This window comes from Dendrobates tinctorius, unplaced genomic scaffold (genome assembly GCF_039654945.1).
Source record: "Dendrobates tinctorius isolate UK_male_01 unplaced genomic scaffold, ASM3965494v1 ptg000023l, whole genome shotgun sequence".
Classification (NCBI taxonomy): Eukaryota; Metazoa; Chordata; class Amphibia; order Anura; family Dendrobatidae; genus Dendrobates; species Dendrobates tinctorius.
This window is the reverse complement of record NW_027361691.1, coordinates 14919067-14936706: the sequence shown is the minus strand read 5'-3', so window position 1 is coordinate 14936706 and position 17640 is coordinate 14919067. Positions and strand designations below refer to the sequence as shown.

The following is a 17640-nucleotide window of genomic DNA, read 5'->3' as shown; positions in this document are numbered from 1 at the left end:
ACAGCACGGTGAGCAGCACTCGGGAGCCTGCACGATTGGACCCTTCTGAGGCGATCCCTGAGGAGACCGGCACCGAGGGACACTTCGACCACCCCGGTACATCTGCACCTTCCCAGCCTTCCCACACATTCGACCCATCTGTCCCATCCACCAGCACAGGAGCATCGTGGCCGCCTACATTACATGAAGCTGCTGGTGAGGAGATCGCTTTCCCTTTACCCCACCCTTCTGCCCCTGCCACCTCTAGTACACCTGCGGGTACTGGGCGGCAGCGGCAGAGGGGTCAGGAAAAGAGTTATGCGCCAGAGTTCTTGCATCTGAATGCATCTTTCCAGAACTGTCTAAAAGTCTTGTCAGAGCAAATCTCCGCAGGCTTTCAGCAGATCAACTCCAGCATTCTGGAGGTGAAGACACTTCTGCAAACCATGCATTCAGAAGCAAGATCTTCGCCAAACCACACCTTTTTCAGGTCTGTTGTGGAGCGCATGGAAACGCTATCTCCTACCCAGCAGATGCATGTAATGCATTCGTGCCACGGTGCTCTACAGCAGGTTACCTCCCAACCTCCACCTCCCACCACTGTAGTTCCTCCACCTGCACCCCCTCCAGCCACTTTCCATCCTCCCCCTCCTATTACATCTGCACCCCCTCCAGCCACTTTCCATCCTCCCCCTCCTATTACATCTGCACCCCCTCCAGCCACTTTCCATCCTCCCCCTCCTATTACATACCAGCAACCTTCCCAGTACCAGCAACCTCCCCAGTACCAGACATCTCCCCACTTCCAGCAACCTGCCCCGTACCAAACTCCTTCCCCGTACCAAACTCCTTCCCCATACAACTTTCCATCAACATCATCTGCTCCTACAGTCCCTGCCCAACCCTCCGCTCCACCGCCCACCACCTCTTCTGCCTCCCACATGTCCACCCATTCTGTAGCTTTTTCCACACCATCACCTCTAACTGTACCTTCCCCACCACGATCCCAGTCCTCTCTCCACACTCCCATTGTCGAAGTGTCCCGCAGCCCCTCCAGCAGTATTTCCACCCCACACTACACAGAGTTATAATGTTTTTTTTGTAATAAAAATGCCCATTTGGTTGGTTTCAAACCTTTATTAAAAAAGTTTTTTTTAACTTTAAAAACAGTTTACACAAAAAACAATATTTTAAATAAAAGTTAAATTATTGTTTACACTGGTTGTCTGTCATTTCTTTCTGCGGCGAAATATGTTTAAAAAAAAGGTTAAATACAGGGTATTTAAAAGGTAAAAAGGTATTCAAAACCAGGTATATAACTGTGGGTAAATTTTAGCTTTTTGCCACAGTTGTGTTCCTGGTTGTGTTTGAAGCAAAGTATTTCACCTGAAAAGTTGTGTTTATTGTTGGTGATTTCCTAACAATGTACACAACTTTTGTTAAAGGTGAAATACTTTGCATAAAACACAACCAGGTACACACCTGTGGCCTAAAGGTAAAAATAGTAAGACCATGACAAGATAGCCAACTTTGGTTGGCAAAGGTATATACTGTTGGTCCAGAAGGTACACAAGTTTGGTTAGGGCACAAATCTTTCACACTCTGTCATCCCAGTGTACTCTGCCTTGAGGTGACATAAAGTATAGTGCAAAATTGTCCCTGAAACCATCACAGAACTTCTAGTGGTAATATTTCCAATCACAACATCCATCTTCGCCAGTAACTTGCTCTTCTCTCCAACCTGCACTTTCTCCTCTACAACCTGTCAAAGAAGGGCTGTAGGAACATGCTATATATAGTTTTCCAGTAGCCAATCCCGTTCGGAAGGCCACATGGGTCAATTTTAAAAACCAGATCCAGCGTAATCCGTCGAAAAACGGATAGAAAAACGGATGAACCGGATGAGACGGATCCGGTTTTGTCTGTCAAGAACAAGACGGATCCGGCAGAAAACCGGATCCGGCACATCAGGTTTTACAAAACATTTGCCGGATCCGGCGTTCCGGCACGACGCCGGATCGCGCCTGACGCCGAAAACCTGATGTGTGAAAGTAGCCTTACCCAAACAGTTTCCACAGAACTCCCAGTCTCTGAAGCTTCAATCTCTGTGCAGATATACGCGTTTCTAACATACAATGCGACACCCCCTCCTCGTTTATCAAGTCTGTTTCTTGCAAATAAGTTGTATCCTTCTAGTCTTGTTCAAGTTTCAGTGATTCCAATGACATGATATTTCTTTTCCTGCGTTAGTAGTTCCAATTCTCCTTGTTTGTTGCCCATGCTTTGTGCATTAGTATAGAAACATTTTAGTTTGTGATTGGTTTCTCTTTCTTTTCTCTCTTTCTATTGATGCTAAATTGGGCATCAATATCAGGATTGACAACCATCCAGAAATTCCAGAAGGGTCTGTAAAAATTGTTCATATTTTTTGCCCCATCCGTCATAACTTTAAGATGTCCGTGATTTTTTTCAAATCTAAAGAAATTTATACAGATAATTTTAACTGTAATTATCATCATTTTACAGGTCACAGTGAATACAGCTGATGTCTTCATGGCAGAATTATGGGCTGTAGATATGGATCATTTATGATCATGATTTATTATGGTTTTCCAAAGTGCCCTTAAAAAACATTGTCAGTGATTTTCTTGATAAGGTGTCCAGAAAAATATAAAAAAGTCAAGGTGGCATCCCTGATCAAAATCCCTCTTCTGCCTTAAAATAGTTAGACAAAAATGGCTATATATGCAACATGGAGGAACTGTCTAGCTAGGACAAGATTTGGAAGGATCTGGTATCCTTGGCGCTCCAATAGGGCCCACCTGGTGACCTAAACCAGACCCTTCCTCAGCTGCTCTACCACCACCCATTTCTGCTGCTACCTCGCAGACCTAATCCTTATCCTGACCATTAGCGGGGCAATAAATATTCCCATAGGGCTCTCACTTAAGGGTACTTCACACATAACGAGATCGTTAGCGAGATCGCTGAAACGTCACAGGGTTTGTGACGCAACAGCGACCTCGCCAGCGATCTCGCTACGTGTGACATGCAGCGGTGACTGGCCCCCGCTGCGATATTGCTGATCATGCTCGAATGTCCTAGGCCATTTTTTGATCGTTTGTGTCCTGCTGGCCAGCATGCATCGCTGTGTTTGACACCGACGAGTGACCTCGTTGAAGCATGTCTATCGAGGTCTGTGTCGTCAGAATAGCTGCTGTGTGACAAGGTCCCAACGACCGCCGAGGATCGCCGAATCGTTGCTGGGTCGTTGAGTAGATCTGCCTGTTTGGTAGCTTACTAGCGACCATGTAGCGACGTACCAGCAGCGATCCTTACCAGGTCGTATCGTTGTCGGGATCGCTGGAGCGTCGCTATGTGTAATGTGGCCCTACATCCCATCCATACATCCTCCTCTCCTACACTTCTCTCGAACAGAACATGAAGCTTCCATTGTGCCTTCCCCTTCTCACATCTCCATAGTTGAGAAAGACATATTTATATAAAACCGCAATCCTAGCCCCTAAATTATAAATATTCATATCCTATCTTATTGCCATACCACCTCAGGCTCGGACTTTTTAGCACTGACTAATGGGACATGCAGAACATGTTGAGAAGAGCCTTTGAATTACAAATGTCCTTTCCCGTTTCCCTAGCTGCCCTCTCCCTAAAACATACCCCTCAGGGAAGTGTCTGGTATAGTTGTGTGGCCGGTTGTGATTAATGTCCTCTACTGATTAGACTTTCTGCCTCATTAGCGCTGGATAATTCCTATCTAGCTTTCTACTGTTAGATGGGGAGCCGTAAACGTACATCGTGTAAATGTACAATGAGATAAAGCTGAGTTCACACTTACAATATTGGGGCTTTTTTTCTTTTTTTTTGTTTTACAAATCACCCTTTAAAATGTATGTCCTATGTGTGAAATTCATGTTTCCGTCTAATTATCATCCGTGGCAAAATAAGGGGATTCATAGTAAATCAGTCGTGATCGGTCCTCTCCTGCACGAAATTTAACAATCGGTTTGTAATGACTGGGATCTATAAAAAAAAGATTGTCAAAAATGTATGTGTAACATGGCGCGGGGCGGTAATCGTGGGCGAGGTACTCGTCTTTCACACCCAAACGCGTTACATGGAAGATGGGGGTGCTGGCTGGGTGTGTAGGCTTTGTGTATGCATCTTCACAGCCATTTTCTGCTTTCCTTCTCTAGGCTCACTTGCCTCTGCCTCATCTCTACATTACCCACCACCCAGCGCTGTTCTTCAGGAGACTCTCCAGTCGACACTAACGGCACTACAGTCTAATAAGATTGAGTCCTGTACTATCCACTTCCTCTTATCTCCACTCCTCAGGGACACCCACGTCATGTGACTCTGCTGACTAATAAGACCTTAGGTCTGTTTCCACTGCAGGCTGGGTCCTACCCAAAACTGTCCCTGTCTCTTCACTTTGACCCCTCCCACTCAGGGCTAGTCCCAACTATTAACCCTAACTCTACCCTCTGTCGAGCAGAATAAAACATTGTCACTAAGAGTACATGTCCTTTGACACACATTCAGTTGAAATGTATTGTCCTGTTGCCATTACAATAGGCCGCCATCCTAGCAGAGGCCAGATGCTGTCATGTGTGGCACCATGTGTGCCTGTCACAGGCGGCGCATGACAGTAAAGTTGCTGGTGTATGATGTCACAGTTGTGCGACATCTGCGACGGGCGCACTCACGCCCCCCCAATAAAGGGGGCCAGGATGAGAGCTTTAAAGGGAACCTGTCATGTTCCCCATGCCCTCCAATCCACCAGCATTCAATTATTTGAGTAAATTCTCTTCCCACCCAGCCCGCTATAATGTTTGTCTGTAAATATGAAGTTTAAAAAAAGCATTTCTATGAGGGCTTTGATTAGTCGATGGGGTGTCAGTTGCCCCTGACTAGTCAGCCCTCTTTCCATGTTATCATGGGGTTCAGAGGCACACTGGGCATGATTGGAAGTTCAGAAGAAATCCAATAAGAGATTTTCCAAGACCTATTTTTTAATCATGAGCTCCTAGTAATTAACAGGCTTACTAACTGCCTGTTCTATCCGGTCTCCAGCTCGGAGCGATCACCGACAGCTCCTGCCGGAGATTCAGCTGCTTCACATCAGCAGAGCAGCTCTTCCTCTCCTGCTCTGCTCTGTCAATGGGGTGTGACTGCCGATGTCATGCTAATTGACAGCCAACTACTCACAGTTAAGAAACGGGGAGCCGGCCGTCAATCAGCCTGACGTTGGTAGTCGAAGACAAGTCGCTGCTCTGTTGACATGACGTCAGTGAAAGAAGTTGAATCGCCGGCGGCAGCAGCAGTTTGTGACCGGCACCAGGCACAACACGTAGGTAGTTAACAACTACCTGCCTGTTAATTCTTTGGCACATGGTAAAAAAAATGAAATTAAATCTTTACACATTTGCTTCCCATTAGTTCATAATGGTGTCTATCTGGTTCTATAAAGGTTTCCATTTTATATAATCGCTAATTAAAACATTTTTTGAATTTATTTTTTTTTTTTTACGGAAGCAATGATATACAATGATCAAAATTGCCATAACATTGAGCCAGGTCCACTACAATCTCATCTTTCAGGTATTCTAAAGCCAACTGAAAACAAGCTCACCAAAAAGTTGAACCCCATGTTTGTATGAGTCTTGCTTCGGGCGACTTATCAACATGATTTATCATGATACAGAGGTATTTATGGATGAAGACAATAGCCTCCCTTGTTTCTCAATTCAAGCACTGAGCTTGTGAGAACACGTGGAATTATTTACCGTCTGATGCCCTCAGGCTTCCCAATATTCTCTCAGATGGTATGGGTTCCCCGCACATTTATGATCCTTCTTGTAGAATATATATAAAAAAGCCTTTCTTCAGATTTCTTTCTGCTTTACCATATTCTAACAGTCTCCACCATGGATGGAGAACAATCCTGTTGTGTCGAGAACCTTTGAAGGTAGACATTAAACTTCTCATGTTTTGCCAAGTTGACACTTTCTACTTTAGGTCCATGGCTTTAGTCTCCTGCACGTTTCAATACTTTGTGTTACTCCCATCTTTATTCTTCTCGGGAACACATTTGTTTTTAGTCTACAGTGCAATTTTCTTAAAACCTCATTTCAATTTCAAATTACTGAACTGAAAAAAAAAAAATCAAAACAAGAGGGTCTTCCAAGGTCTTTGACACATCAATAGTTTTCGATACGTTCATGGAAAATTGTGTTGGGTAATCTTTTTTACGGAGATTCAATTACTGTATAAACGCATGAAAGACCTCACAGAAATCTTTGCCCCCACTATCGAAGACAGGCTGCTTTCACACCCCAAAAATATTCATGTCCGAATTTGCATTCGAACACATGGTGCTCACATAGACTTGGTTGTAAGCCGTTGAGGTGTACAACATCTGTGTCGAGTTTGAGAATGTTCTCATCCATTAACAGGCATCTTATTCTAAAAGGGTCTCGGGTTATTATAAGAAAGTGATGAAAGCAATAATAGAAAACCAAAAACAAAAGAAGAAAGAAAAATATCAAAGTATGGAAATAATTTGAATATTTTACCGTACACAAAAGACAAGGGGAATGTAGTGCATAACTTACAAGGCAGCCTTTATATTCAGAGGAAACCTAGAAGAGAAAATTAGTTCTAGACCTATCACTAAGTGCTGAAAAAAAGAAAAATAGTAATGAAATAATATTGTTAGCAATAATGATGTTGTACATCCAAGTCCGAGTATGGAGACACCGTGATTCCCTTCGATTCTACATTACGAAGCCGAAGACATTGTGTGTAGCTTCATATAGTGCCATGATGCGGAGGAGCATGGAGAGGTACTGTATGGACCAATATTTTTTTGAGGCACTGTACTTGGATCAGTGCAACAAAAATCTGTAAAACAGCCAGACGCATGAGCCTTAAAGGTTTTATCCAGGGCTATTCTTTTTACTATAAGCCTAAAAGTTAATAGACAGGTAGTTATTAACTATTTGCCTGTTCTACCTAGCGCTGGCACAGAGAGGTCAATGACTGCTCCTGCCAGCAATTCAGCAGCCCAATGTCACCAGCCCAACTCTTCTTTTCGTACCGCTCAGTCCGTGGGGAGTGACTGCCGACGTCATACTGATTGATAGTCGTCAGCAGGAAGTCAGCTGTCAATCAGCAGGACATCAGCAATCACGCCCTATTAGTAGAGCAGACGCTTTGTTGATGTGACATCAGTGCAAACTGCTGAATCGACGGCAGGAGTGGTCTAAGATCAGGCAGCTAGTTACCTGATTGTAAATCTTAGGGCAATAAAAATAAATAAATACGGTAGTCCCGGGTAATCTCTTAGGGATAAGCCAACTCAACAAATTTTGGCCCATATTCTCGGACAAAGGTGATTGACTGTTGCCCGATCCCTAAATCCCTTACCTCTAATCTATATTCGGTTCAGCATATCTAGGGTTTACAAATACTATTTTTTTTGCTATAATAATGAGGAAATTGCATTAATATGGAGTGTTACTTCCACATTACAATAGTCCCACAATATAACTAAAATTGACCAATACTAGAAGTAATTGACAGTACCATTTTATTTTTTAGAATGTGCTACCCTTTTAAAATGGCTAAAAAAAAAACAAAACGGTTCTAAAATTCTAGGGCTAATCAATCCTTATACATTGTAATTTTTGCTCCTTTTTTTAGACTCCTATCTTTATTTTTGTTCTCTTTTTGCAATATAGGTACAGGTGCATCTCACTAAATTAGAATATCAAAAAGTTAATTTATTTCAGTTCTTCAATACAAAAAGTGAATCTCCTATATTCCAGAGTCATTACACACAGAGTGATCTATTCCAAGTATTTATTTCTGGTAATGTTGATGATTATGGCTTACAGCCAATGAAAACCCAAAAGTCATTATCTCAGTAAATTAGAATACTCTATAACACCAGCTGGAAAAATGATTTTAAAATCTGAAATGTATGTTCAGTAAATGCACTCAATACTTGGTCGGGGCTCCTTTTGCATCAATTACTGCATCAATGCGGCGTGGCATGGAGGCGATCAGCCTGTGGCACTGCTGAGGTGTTATGGAAGCCCAGGTTGCTTTGATAGCAGCCTTCAGCTCATCTGCATTGTTGGGTCTGGTGTCTCTCATCTTCTTCTTGACAATACTCCATAGATTCTCTATGGAGTTAAGGTCAGGTGAGTTTGCTGCCAATCAAGCACAGTGATACTGTTGTTTGTAAACCAGGTATTGGTACTTTTGGCAGTGTGGACAGGGGCCAAGTCCTGCTGGAGAATGACATTTCCATCTCCAATAAGCTTGTCGGCAGAGGGAAGCATGAAGAGCTCTAAAATTTCTTGGTAGATGGCTGCGCTGACTTTGGTCTTGATAAAACATAGTGGACCTACACCAGCAGATGACATGGCTCCCCAAACCATCACTGATTGTGGAAACTTCACACTAGACCTTGGAAATCAAGGTCCAAGAGTCTGGAGGAAGAGTGGAGAGACTTGAGGTGTAGTGTGAAGTCCCCACAGTCAGTGATGGTTTGGGGAGCCATGTCATCTGCTGCTGTAGGTCTGCTGTGTTTTTTTCAAGCTGGTGTTACAAAGTATTCTAATTTACTGAGATGATGACTTTTGGGTTTTCATTGGCTGTAAGCCATAATCATCAACATTAACAGAAATAAACCCGGGAAACAGATCACTCTGTGTGTAATGACTCTATAGAATATAGGAGAGTCACTTTTTCCATTGAAGAACTGAAATAAATTAACTTTTTGACGATATTCTAATTTTGTCAGATGCACCTGTATAGCTTACTAATATGGACTTGTGAAGGTCTTCTGCTTTAACTTGCTCATTAAAAGGTATATTTTAGGGGTCTATATGTTTGTGCTTTTGTGTTCTTGATTGGGACCTCAATCCTATGAAGTTTTTCTGGTTTCTGAAAAAGTCAAAATTGCCCAGTTTGTTACTATTATTTTACTCCCAATGCTTGTCTGAATATTCAGTTTTGCTTTTGTTATTTTTACATTTGGCAAAGAGTGCTAAAGATATGGCATTTTATTTTTAGTGTTAATATTTATGCTGTTTACTAAGGAGGCGTAGCTCACAGGATCCTCTGGGGTGTGGTTTAGGCTGCTCTGTATGATTACATTGTGAGCAGCGCCTCCTTAGTAAAGACCATAAAAATGAGCATGAAACAAAAACACGTATCTGTGGAATGGTATGTCGGATTTAAAAAAAAAAATAAAATAAAAAAAAATAAAACTGAATAATAACGAGAACATTGGGAATAAAATAAGAGCAAAACCCTGCCCATTTTTGACCTGGTGACAGCCACCAGTTTACTTTACAGATTCAGGTGTCCACATTGGTTAGGCTAGATATATTGCGTAAAAACAGATTCTCTAGAAATAATCATTTATCATACAGCCCTTCCAGTCTAAAAGTAAGGGAGGTCTTCAGACCTTATCTAAAACAATCAATCACCTGAACTTACTCCTAATTTTTACCGTATCTTAAAATTCTTGAGCATGCAAAGGTTTATAGTAGTAAGAGGCTTTGCCAAAATATTTTATTAACACATTAAGAGTCTGTTTCACTATTGCATTTGCTTCATTTTTTTTGCCTAGTTTTTGGAGTTTTAGCCTATTTTTGATTTGCACCACATTCTTATTTTAATTTGCACCTTTTTCACTTCCATTTGTTTCCATGTGTTTGCTTCTTTTAAACTCAACATTGCGGACATGGTTGTTTTTTTTCCAGATGTTTGCGGCCAATTCTTCAACTGTGATTTATTAAAAAGTTGGAAAATTATGATGAAAATGTAATCCAGCCCTCCTGGAGTAATTTTTTATATATGCTTTTATTTTTTTTGCACAAATTTGGGGACATTTTAGAGTGACATGAAAATAATTGTTGCTCTAAAAAGGAGCAAAAAAAAGATTAAAGAGAAAAGCATTTTTTCTTTAGCGCAAAATTCATGAACCGTGTGCGTCATTTTAAAGAATTTGGTGAACAAAAGATTAATGAATACTGCAATACAAACACATAAAAGTGACTTAAAGAAAAACCCGCAAAGGAAGAATCAGGCCCCAAGTGTCAAGGTTCAAGTGAGTACCAAAAAGTGCTGGGAAAATGAGATAACAACCCTAATCTCCTTCTCCTCAGCTTGTCATATAAATCTGATGGGATACCATAAATCACCTTACTGATAAGGAGAAGTTTCTATGTTTGCTGTACTATGGAACTTTTGCAAAGTCCACTACCTAACATATGAATGATATTTTAATGTGCATTTTTGGATATGTAAAACCCTTTTGAAAGAAGATTATTTAAAGTTTTGGGTCTTTCCAAAGAGGCAACTAAACATTTTTGAGGAAAGTCAGACCACTTCAGGTGGCAATTTTAGATTTCATTGACTTTCCATTCACAGATATTGACTGGGACCGGGCCCAGTGGGTGAGGGGCCCACCGACGCCAGCAGAAACTTCAACTGAATGTGCGTCCTCGGATAAACATTCACCTGAACTGTATTGCTGCACACACACCCATTGGGTCTGTTCATGGCAATACACAATGCCAGCCAATCAAAAGCTAGCAGCTGATATCGGCGTGCACATGACCGGGGACGCAAAGCAGTGGCGTCATGTGCTACCGTTGATTGCAGACTGAAGTCAGCTGCCAGCTTCAGAAGAGGATGCTCAGTGGTGTGGGAGTGGAGCAAAGGTGAGTATCTATTATGTTTTTTAATCAGGGAGTACACCAGGGCCATACTATTACATGGATGACTAAGGGATGCGCATTATACTGTATGGATGCCTATGGACTGTAAATTATACTACATGGATGACTATGGGCTGCGTATTATACTGTATGGATGCCTATGGACTGTAAATTATACTACATGGATGACTATGGGCTGCGTATTATACTACATGGAATACTATAGGTTGTGCATTATATTACATGGATGACTACGGGCTGTGCATTATACTACATGTAGGACTATGGGCTGTGCATTATACTACACGTAGGACTATGGGCTGTGCATTATACTACACGTAGGACTATGGGCTGTGCATTATACTACATGGAAGACTATGGGCTGTGCATTATACTATATGGATGACTATGGGCTGTGCATTATACTATATGGAGGACTATGGGCTGTGCATTATATATGGAGAACTATGGAGGGTGCATTATACTATATGGAGGACTATAGGGAGTGTAGTATACTATATGGAGGAATATGGGGGCGCATATTACTATATGGAGGACTATGGGGGGAGCATTACAGTATATGGAGGACTATGGGATGTGCAGTATACTATAAGGAGGACTATGGGATGCATTATACTATATGAAGGACTTTGAGGGGTGCATTATACTATCTGGAGAACTATGGGGACGCATTATACTATATGGAGGTCAACTACCTAACAATTATTTTTTAAGGCTTTTTGATCCATCAAATAGTTTGCTAAACACTTTAGAAGCTAATGAGACCACTCTAGGGGGCACTTTAAACCGTCAACGGCCTTAATCTGGCCATAGAGTATAGATGGCTGTGAGTCGAATTATGCTTTGGCCAGTCGTTTTGCTGACAGCCAAATTGGTGGTCTTCCCCTTACAAAGAAGAACTCTTTTGGCTCCAGTGTTCTCTATGATGAAGCTTCTGTTAAAAATCTCTGCTGGTGGCTTATCTAAGGTGGAGAATAAAGTGATTGGTAATTTGAAATCGATCATGCCCAATTGACATCTCCCCCACTGATCAGTGGGCTGGCCCGGCCAGCCCCCATTTACACATATTTGTTGACCGTTACGGTCGATATCGCCGCAAAAAGCACCTATACATAGAGAACAATTAAAACTTTTAGACATCAGTTACAATTTTCAAGGAGCGCTGACTACCTGGCTCATTGAACCCTGCAATCCTAAGAGCTAGGATGATGAGAAGAACAGCAACATTCCTGGGCATATGTACCGTAGAAGTGGTTGCTTTGGGGCATTTAGCGATGGGGACAAGCCTTAGTTGGCAGCATCTTAAAGAGTTCTGAGAGCCAATGTACAGATTCTTTCTTTAAAGTGTTTCCAATGTTAGAAAACAAAGGTGAAGACTCAACCAAAGGATTGTGGAGAGGAGATTTGGGGCAAACATTAACTAAGTCCTTCAAACCAAGATGGTTGGGGATGTGAAGGTCTATACCAGAGATGTAAATTGAAGCTCCTGACCTCCGATGAAAAATCTATAACGGGTCCCCCATCGACCATGTACTCTCAGTAATAATGGTGTCTTCTATGTGGCAAGGAGCTCACTCTGGCACTAGGGCTGGAAAGCGATGGCTGCACCCCTGTAGTAATGGTCCAGGTCTCACTCAGTACTGATTCAGGGTCCCATTTTATTTGCTAACAATAGCACTATCTGTCTGGGGTCAACAGTAATCCTAAAGACCCTTCATTTCTTACTTGAGGCAAACCTTATGTTGCCTTCAAAAACGTTTCTACTCTCCTATTATTCTAAAATAAAGTTGAATAGCGCCGACCGGTATATAAACTGGTCAATGACCCAGAGTACAACTCTATTACATGGATCCATTAAGATGTATAATTCCATTACACACAAGAAACAACTTTAGGAAAAAATAAATAAATGATCAAGACATAAGGCATAGGTGCCGCCAGCCGTCATTAATTGCCTTAGCTAATAACCCATGACACATCTGGATTTGCGGCAAACCTTTAACCTAAAATCGATGGCCACTTCATAATGAGCACATGAACCAAACAAACGGTAAATAAACAGGCCTGTCAGTGTAAGGTAATTCAATCCGCGACTCTCTCTGTAACTAGACAGAAGATTAATTATTCAGAGGTGTTTTAGCTGCCACTAGTCCAATAGCAATCCGATAATGACTTTCAAGTATCAGAGATCATATTGCCGAATGGCTTTTACACATATCTCAACAGGATGGAGTCCAAATCACCCAGCTGACTCAGCCAAAGTTTTTTAGTCTGGCTCGGATCAACCATATTAAAAATCAAACAATGTAATTTTCTACTGGCAAACAAACACTGTAATCATGATATTGAAAAATATGAACCCTCACCCTAAAGGTTAACAGCTCATAGCAAATTAAAAGACTTTTGTTTTTAGTTTCAGAAGTTTATTGGATATTGTAATTTAAAGAGGTTGTCTACATTTCCTCTTTGTAAAATAATATCACTTATATTCACCTCCGGTGCTGGCACTGATCCAGCGGTGTAAGTACTGGGTGTCCCGGGAATTGCATAACATAATTATGTCATACTATCCCTGTGGCCAACCAGTGTTGGTTTTACCCTCCCCACCTTCAGACAATCGCATGCATCAGAAGGAAATGAGAGAGCAGCAGTAGCTCTCACTTCCTCCGGATGTATGTGATTTGTCCGAAGGCGAAGAGCGTCAAGCTAGTGCTGATTGGTTGCAAGGATCGCATGACATAATTATGTTACGCAATTCCTGGGAGACCCAAGTACAAATACATCTGGAACAGCGCTGGCATCAGAGGCAAATATAAGTGATATTATTTTACAGTGGGGAAACGTGAGGATTGAGAAGGAGTTGTCCGAGTAGTGAACAACCCCATTAAAGGGAGTCTGTCAACACAAAATGACTGTTCAAACCAAGAAAAGGCCAAACAGTTCTGTGCACCTTCCCATTATTTGTTTTCCATCTATCTCAACCTTTTTCTGGCTCCTGTAAAGAATCAAAGAAGAATCCTGTTAATCAAAGAAGACATGAGTGTAGATAGATAGAAACCACGCAGTTGCAAAGGTGAACTGTTTGGCCACACCAAGGGTGCATGTGCTTGGTTTGAACAGTCATCTTGTTCAGCTATTTTTTTAATGAAGGGGGCTGACTGCTGCATTAGTTGTAGAGGGTGGCTATGTGATGCTGCTTTTATGAAAAACATAATCCTGGACAACACCTTAACCGAGCTAATACATAATTCAGAATGATTTTCTGGATGATAATCATGTTCTTCAGATATAAAACTTTTTGGGATAAAAGGACATCACCTAATTATAAATATATAAACACAAATAGTCCAAAACAAGTAGTGCAACCATGATCTCTTATATCTACATTAGTTCCCTACAGTCTCCTAGTACACAGAGACAAAAGCAGATTGACTTTAAATGAAACAACATCTTCATTGCATTCTCATCGCCTTCCTTCTATTCCCATAAATACCGCCATTTTGATCCATTGGACCCATTATTTTGTATTATATTAGAATATTTTTAGTCACTTACCAGTTTCTTCATCAATACTAAATCTTCCGAGTCCACTCCCATCCCTTATGGAGTACTGTATTTCACCATCTCGACCGGTATCTTCATCTCTTGCCAAAACTTGCAACACACTAGTTCCAACGCGTGAATTCTCTTTAATAGATCCAGTTACAGCGAAATCCAAAAAGTAGGGGGTATGCAGGTTTTCATTGACATCTACCACTTCCACTTCCACAAATGAAACCGAAGATAGAGAAACGGGGCGACCCTTATCCTTAGCTCGTATGGTTAGGTTGTAGAATTGTTGCTTTTCGTAGTCCAGTTCCTTGTTCAAGCGAATAGCTCCACTGGTTTTATCAATTTCAAACTTGCCGTTGTAGTCATTGACTAAGGAATATCGTACCTGGCCGCCTAAACCAAGATCCGGATCTTGGGTTTCAAGCCAAGATATGACGGTACCCACTGGTAGATCTTCCAGTACTTTGGCAGTGTAGCTGAAAGGTACAAAAACTGGAGCACAATCATTAACATCATCCAAAAAGACCTTGAGGGTGACAACTGAAAAAAGTTGTTGACCGTTTTCGGCTTTGTCCCTTGCCTCAATTTTCAGTGTGTAATTAGACATCAGTTCTCTGTCCAGTTGATCAGCCACATAGACTATTCCAGTAGAGCTGTTTATTGCAAATTTTTTTGTGTCGGTTAAAATGGAATAAGATATTTCTCCATTGGGTCCAATATCCTTGTCTCGAGCTTCCACCTGAATTAACTCTGTCCCTAAACTTGTGCTCTCTAGAGTATTAGCCGAGTAGCTTTCTTGAAGAAAAGTAGGACTGTTATCATTTGCGTCATTGACATGGATAGTCAACAATCTCCATGAAGATCTCTGAGGTTTGCCTAAATCGTAAGCAGTGATATTAAGTAGATATTTATCTGAAGTCTCACGATCCATGGGCATGAGTACGCTAATTTGTCCAGATTCTAAGTCAATGGTAAAACAGCTATCAATATTACCATCTGTGATGGTGTAAAGTACCTTTCCATTAAACCCTGAATCAGGGTCGGTGGCTTTAATTTTTAATATAGAGGAACCTACAGGAAGGTCCTCCTTGACTGACACATCTGAAGGAAACGACTTGTCAAATTGGGGGGGTTGCCTGTTTATTGAATAGAAATCAAACAAATTGTCTTCATAGTTTAACTTAGCATTAGCCTTGGACTTTTTGAGAAGCTTTTCTGCTAATTTTTGGGCAACCCTCGTTTCTTTACAGTCAAAATATTTAGATGGGACTTTACCATGGACTACTGTTATGTTCACATACATAGGGTCGGCAAAGTTTTCCCCATCTGTGGCAGTGATCTTAAGTGCAAAGTTGCTATTTCTAAGACCGGAACTAATAAATGATTTCTTAAGCTGTAAGACCCCAGAATCTGGATTCAAGTAGAAGAAACCTAATTCATTCCCTGACATTATTTTATACTTGACAAGCTCTAACTCATCAATATCAATGGCAGAAACGGCAGTGATGTGTCCACCGGTTGGAAAGTCAAAAGAGATGACTCCTTGGCAAGCAACTTTTTCAAACAAGGGCTTATTATCATTTACGTTTCCTATATGAATAGTGACATTGACTTCACTCTCATGGCGATAGGGAGAGCCCCAATCGGAGGCTCTTACGATAAATCTATAACTCTCGGGAGAGGACTCGAAATCAAGAACATCAGAGGTGCTGATAGTTCCCGTAAACTGGTTAATGACAAAAGGTAGGGAATTCAAACTGGCAATGCTATAAGTGATATAACCATTTTCTCCTTTGTCCCTATCGGATGCTAAAACCAATAATACACTAGTTCCGACAGGCACAGTTTCATTGACAAATGCCTCATATGAGGTCTGTTGGAACTCTGGTGTGTTATCGTTGGCGTCTTCTAATTTTATTGTAACCTTTGCTTTAATATCGTTATTTTTTTGGGTTACTTCTATTTCATAGGTATCTTTCCCACCCAAGTTTAAATGTCGAGCTGTAGTGATCAGTCCCGTTCTGGAGTTGATCTTAAAATACTCTGAATCTTCACTTTCGGAAATTTTGTATTCCACAGATGCAGATGAAGGTTGAACCTTCACCGCCGCTACGACTGCACCAGGAGGAGAGAACTCACTAACTGTAACGTCATAAACTTCTTTCTCAAATTCAGCTTTTACTTTTTCTTTTTCAGGGCTGGCAATATGCACGTAATTTAAATCCGAAGACTTCTGAGGAGACCCTTTGTCTTTAGCTTGAAGAGTCAGATTAACACCGTACGGAAAGTTGTCCCAATCAATGGGACTTTTTTGTTTGATTTTATACTCATTCATCCATTTTCCCTCCTTCACGATCGAAAACTGTTGCAGCTCGTCTCCCGAGACAATGGTAACTGATTCAATGTCTCCATTGGCGCCTTCATCGATATCGTCAACGGTAACAACGGCATATGAAGGGTCCATGTCCAACATGGATGGAATGTGAGTGACCACAGTGATTGTAGGAGCGTTTTCATTAATTCGTTCAATGTGAACAAAAAGTTTGGCAGTGCTGCTGACGCCATTGTTGCCATATAATTTCATGCCACGGTCTACAGCTAAAACCTCCAGGTCGTATCGGTTTTTCTCGTCGTAGTTTAGCCGCCCACTTAGTGATACAATCCCACTTGTAGGATGGACAGAGAAGAGGTCTACCTTGTTCTTAAAATAGTAATAAAATTCACCATTGGATCCAATATCGGCATCGGTGGCAGTAACCTGTGCTATGCTCGTCCTTATAGGAGTGCTTTCCGCTATGGTAACAGAGTAAGTGGTTGGGGAGAACAAGGGACGTAAATCATTCATATCTAAGACCTGCACGTTGACTTTGGTCCAGGCCTCCAAATCCTCCCCTCTCACTGATGCCTTTATTGATAATAAATAGCTGTCCTGAATTTCCCTATTCAAAATGGCCGAATTTCCTCCTTTTGTCCGAATTCGTAGAAAACAAAAATCACCAATCACCACCTCTTCGGCTTTAAAAAACCCTTCTTCATCTCCAGACATTATCCTGTATTTGATGTCCCAAGAAAGATTGGCCAGTCTGATGCCAATTTTGGTTTGACTGTTGAGATAAGTCCGAGCAGCAGAATTTTCGTATACTGTGGCATTGTACATTGAATGTGTAAACTGGAAGATCTGAGGGGACGTTCCTTGCAGACCAATACATAATTTAAAGAGTAAATTTAGAAATAATAGGGTGATGACACTGGAAGGCGATGTCCGTATGCCTTTCAAGATGTCCATGTTTACAGCTATTCCATCATTTTTCTTTCTCCTAAAAAT

The 17640-nt window shown here is 41.4% G+C and overlaps 1 protein-coding gene across 7 annotated transcripts in view; it reads right to left on the bottom strand.

Moving 5' to 3' along the window:
* Window positions 1-17640, bottom strand: part of FAT3 (FAT atypical cadherin 3) — a 745842-nt gene that overhangs the window by 514967 nt on the left and 213235 nt on the right. For all 7 annotated transcript variants that reach the window (XM_073569283.1, XM_073569286.1, XM_073569280.1 and 4 more), the window contains one exon: window positions 14319-17632. In XM_073569283.1, coding sequence (XP_073425384.1) covers window positions 14319-17601 — 3283 coding nt within the window. In that variant the 5' untranslated portion in view covers window positions 17602-17632. The remainder of the gene's footprint in view (window positions 1-14318; window positions 17633-17640) is intronic.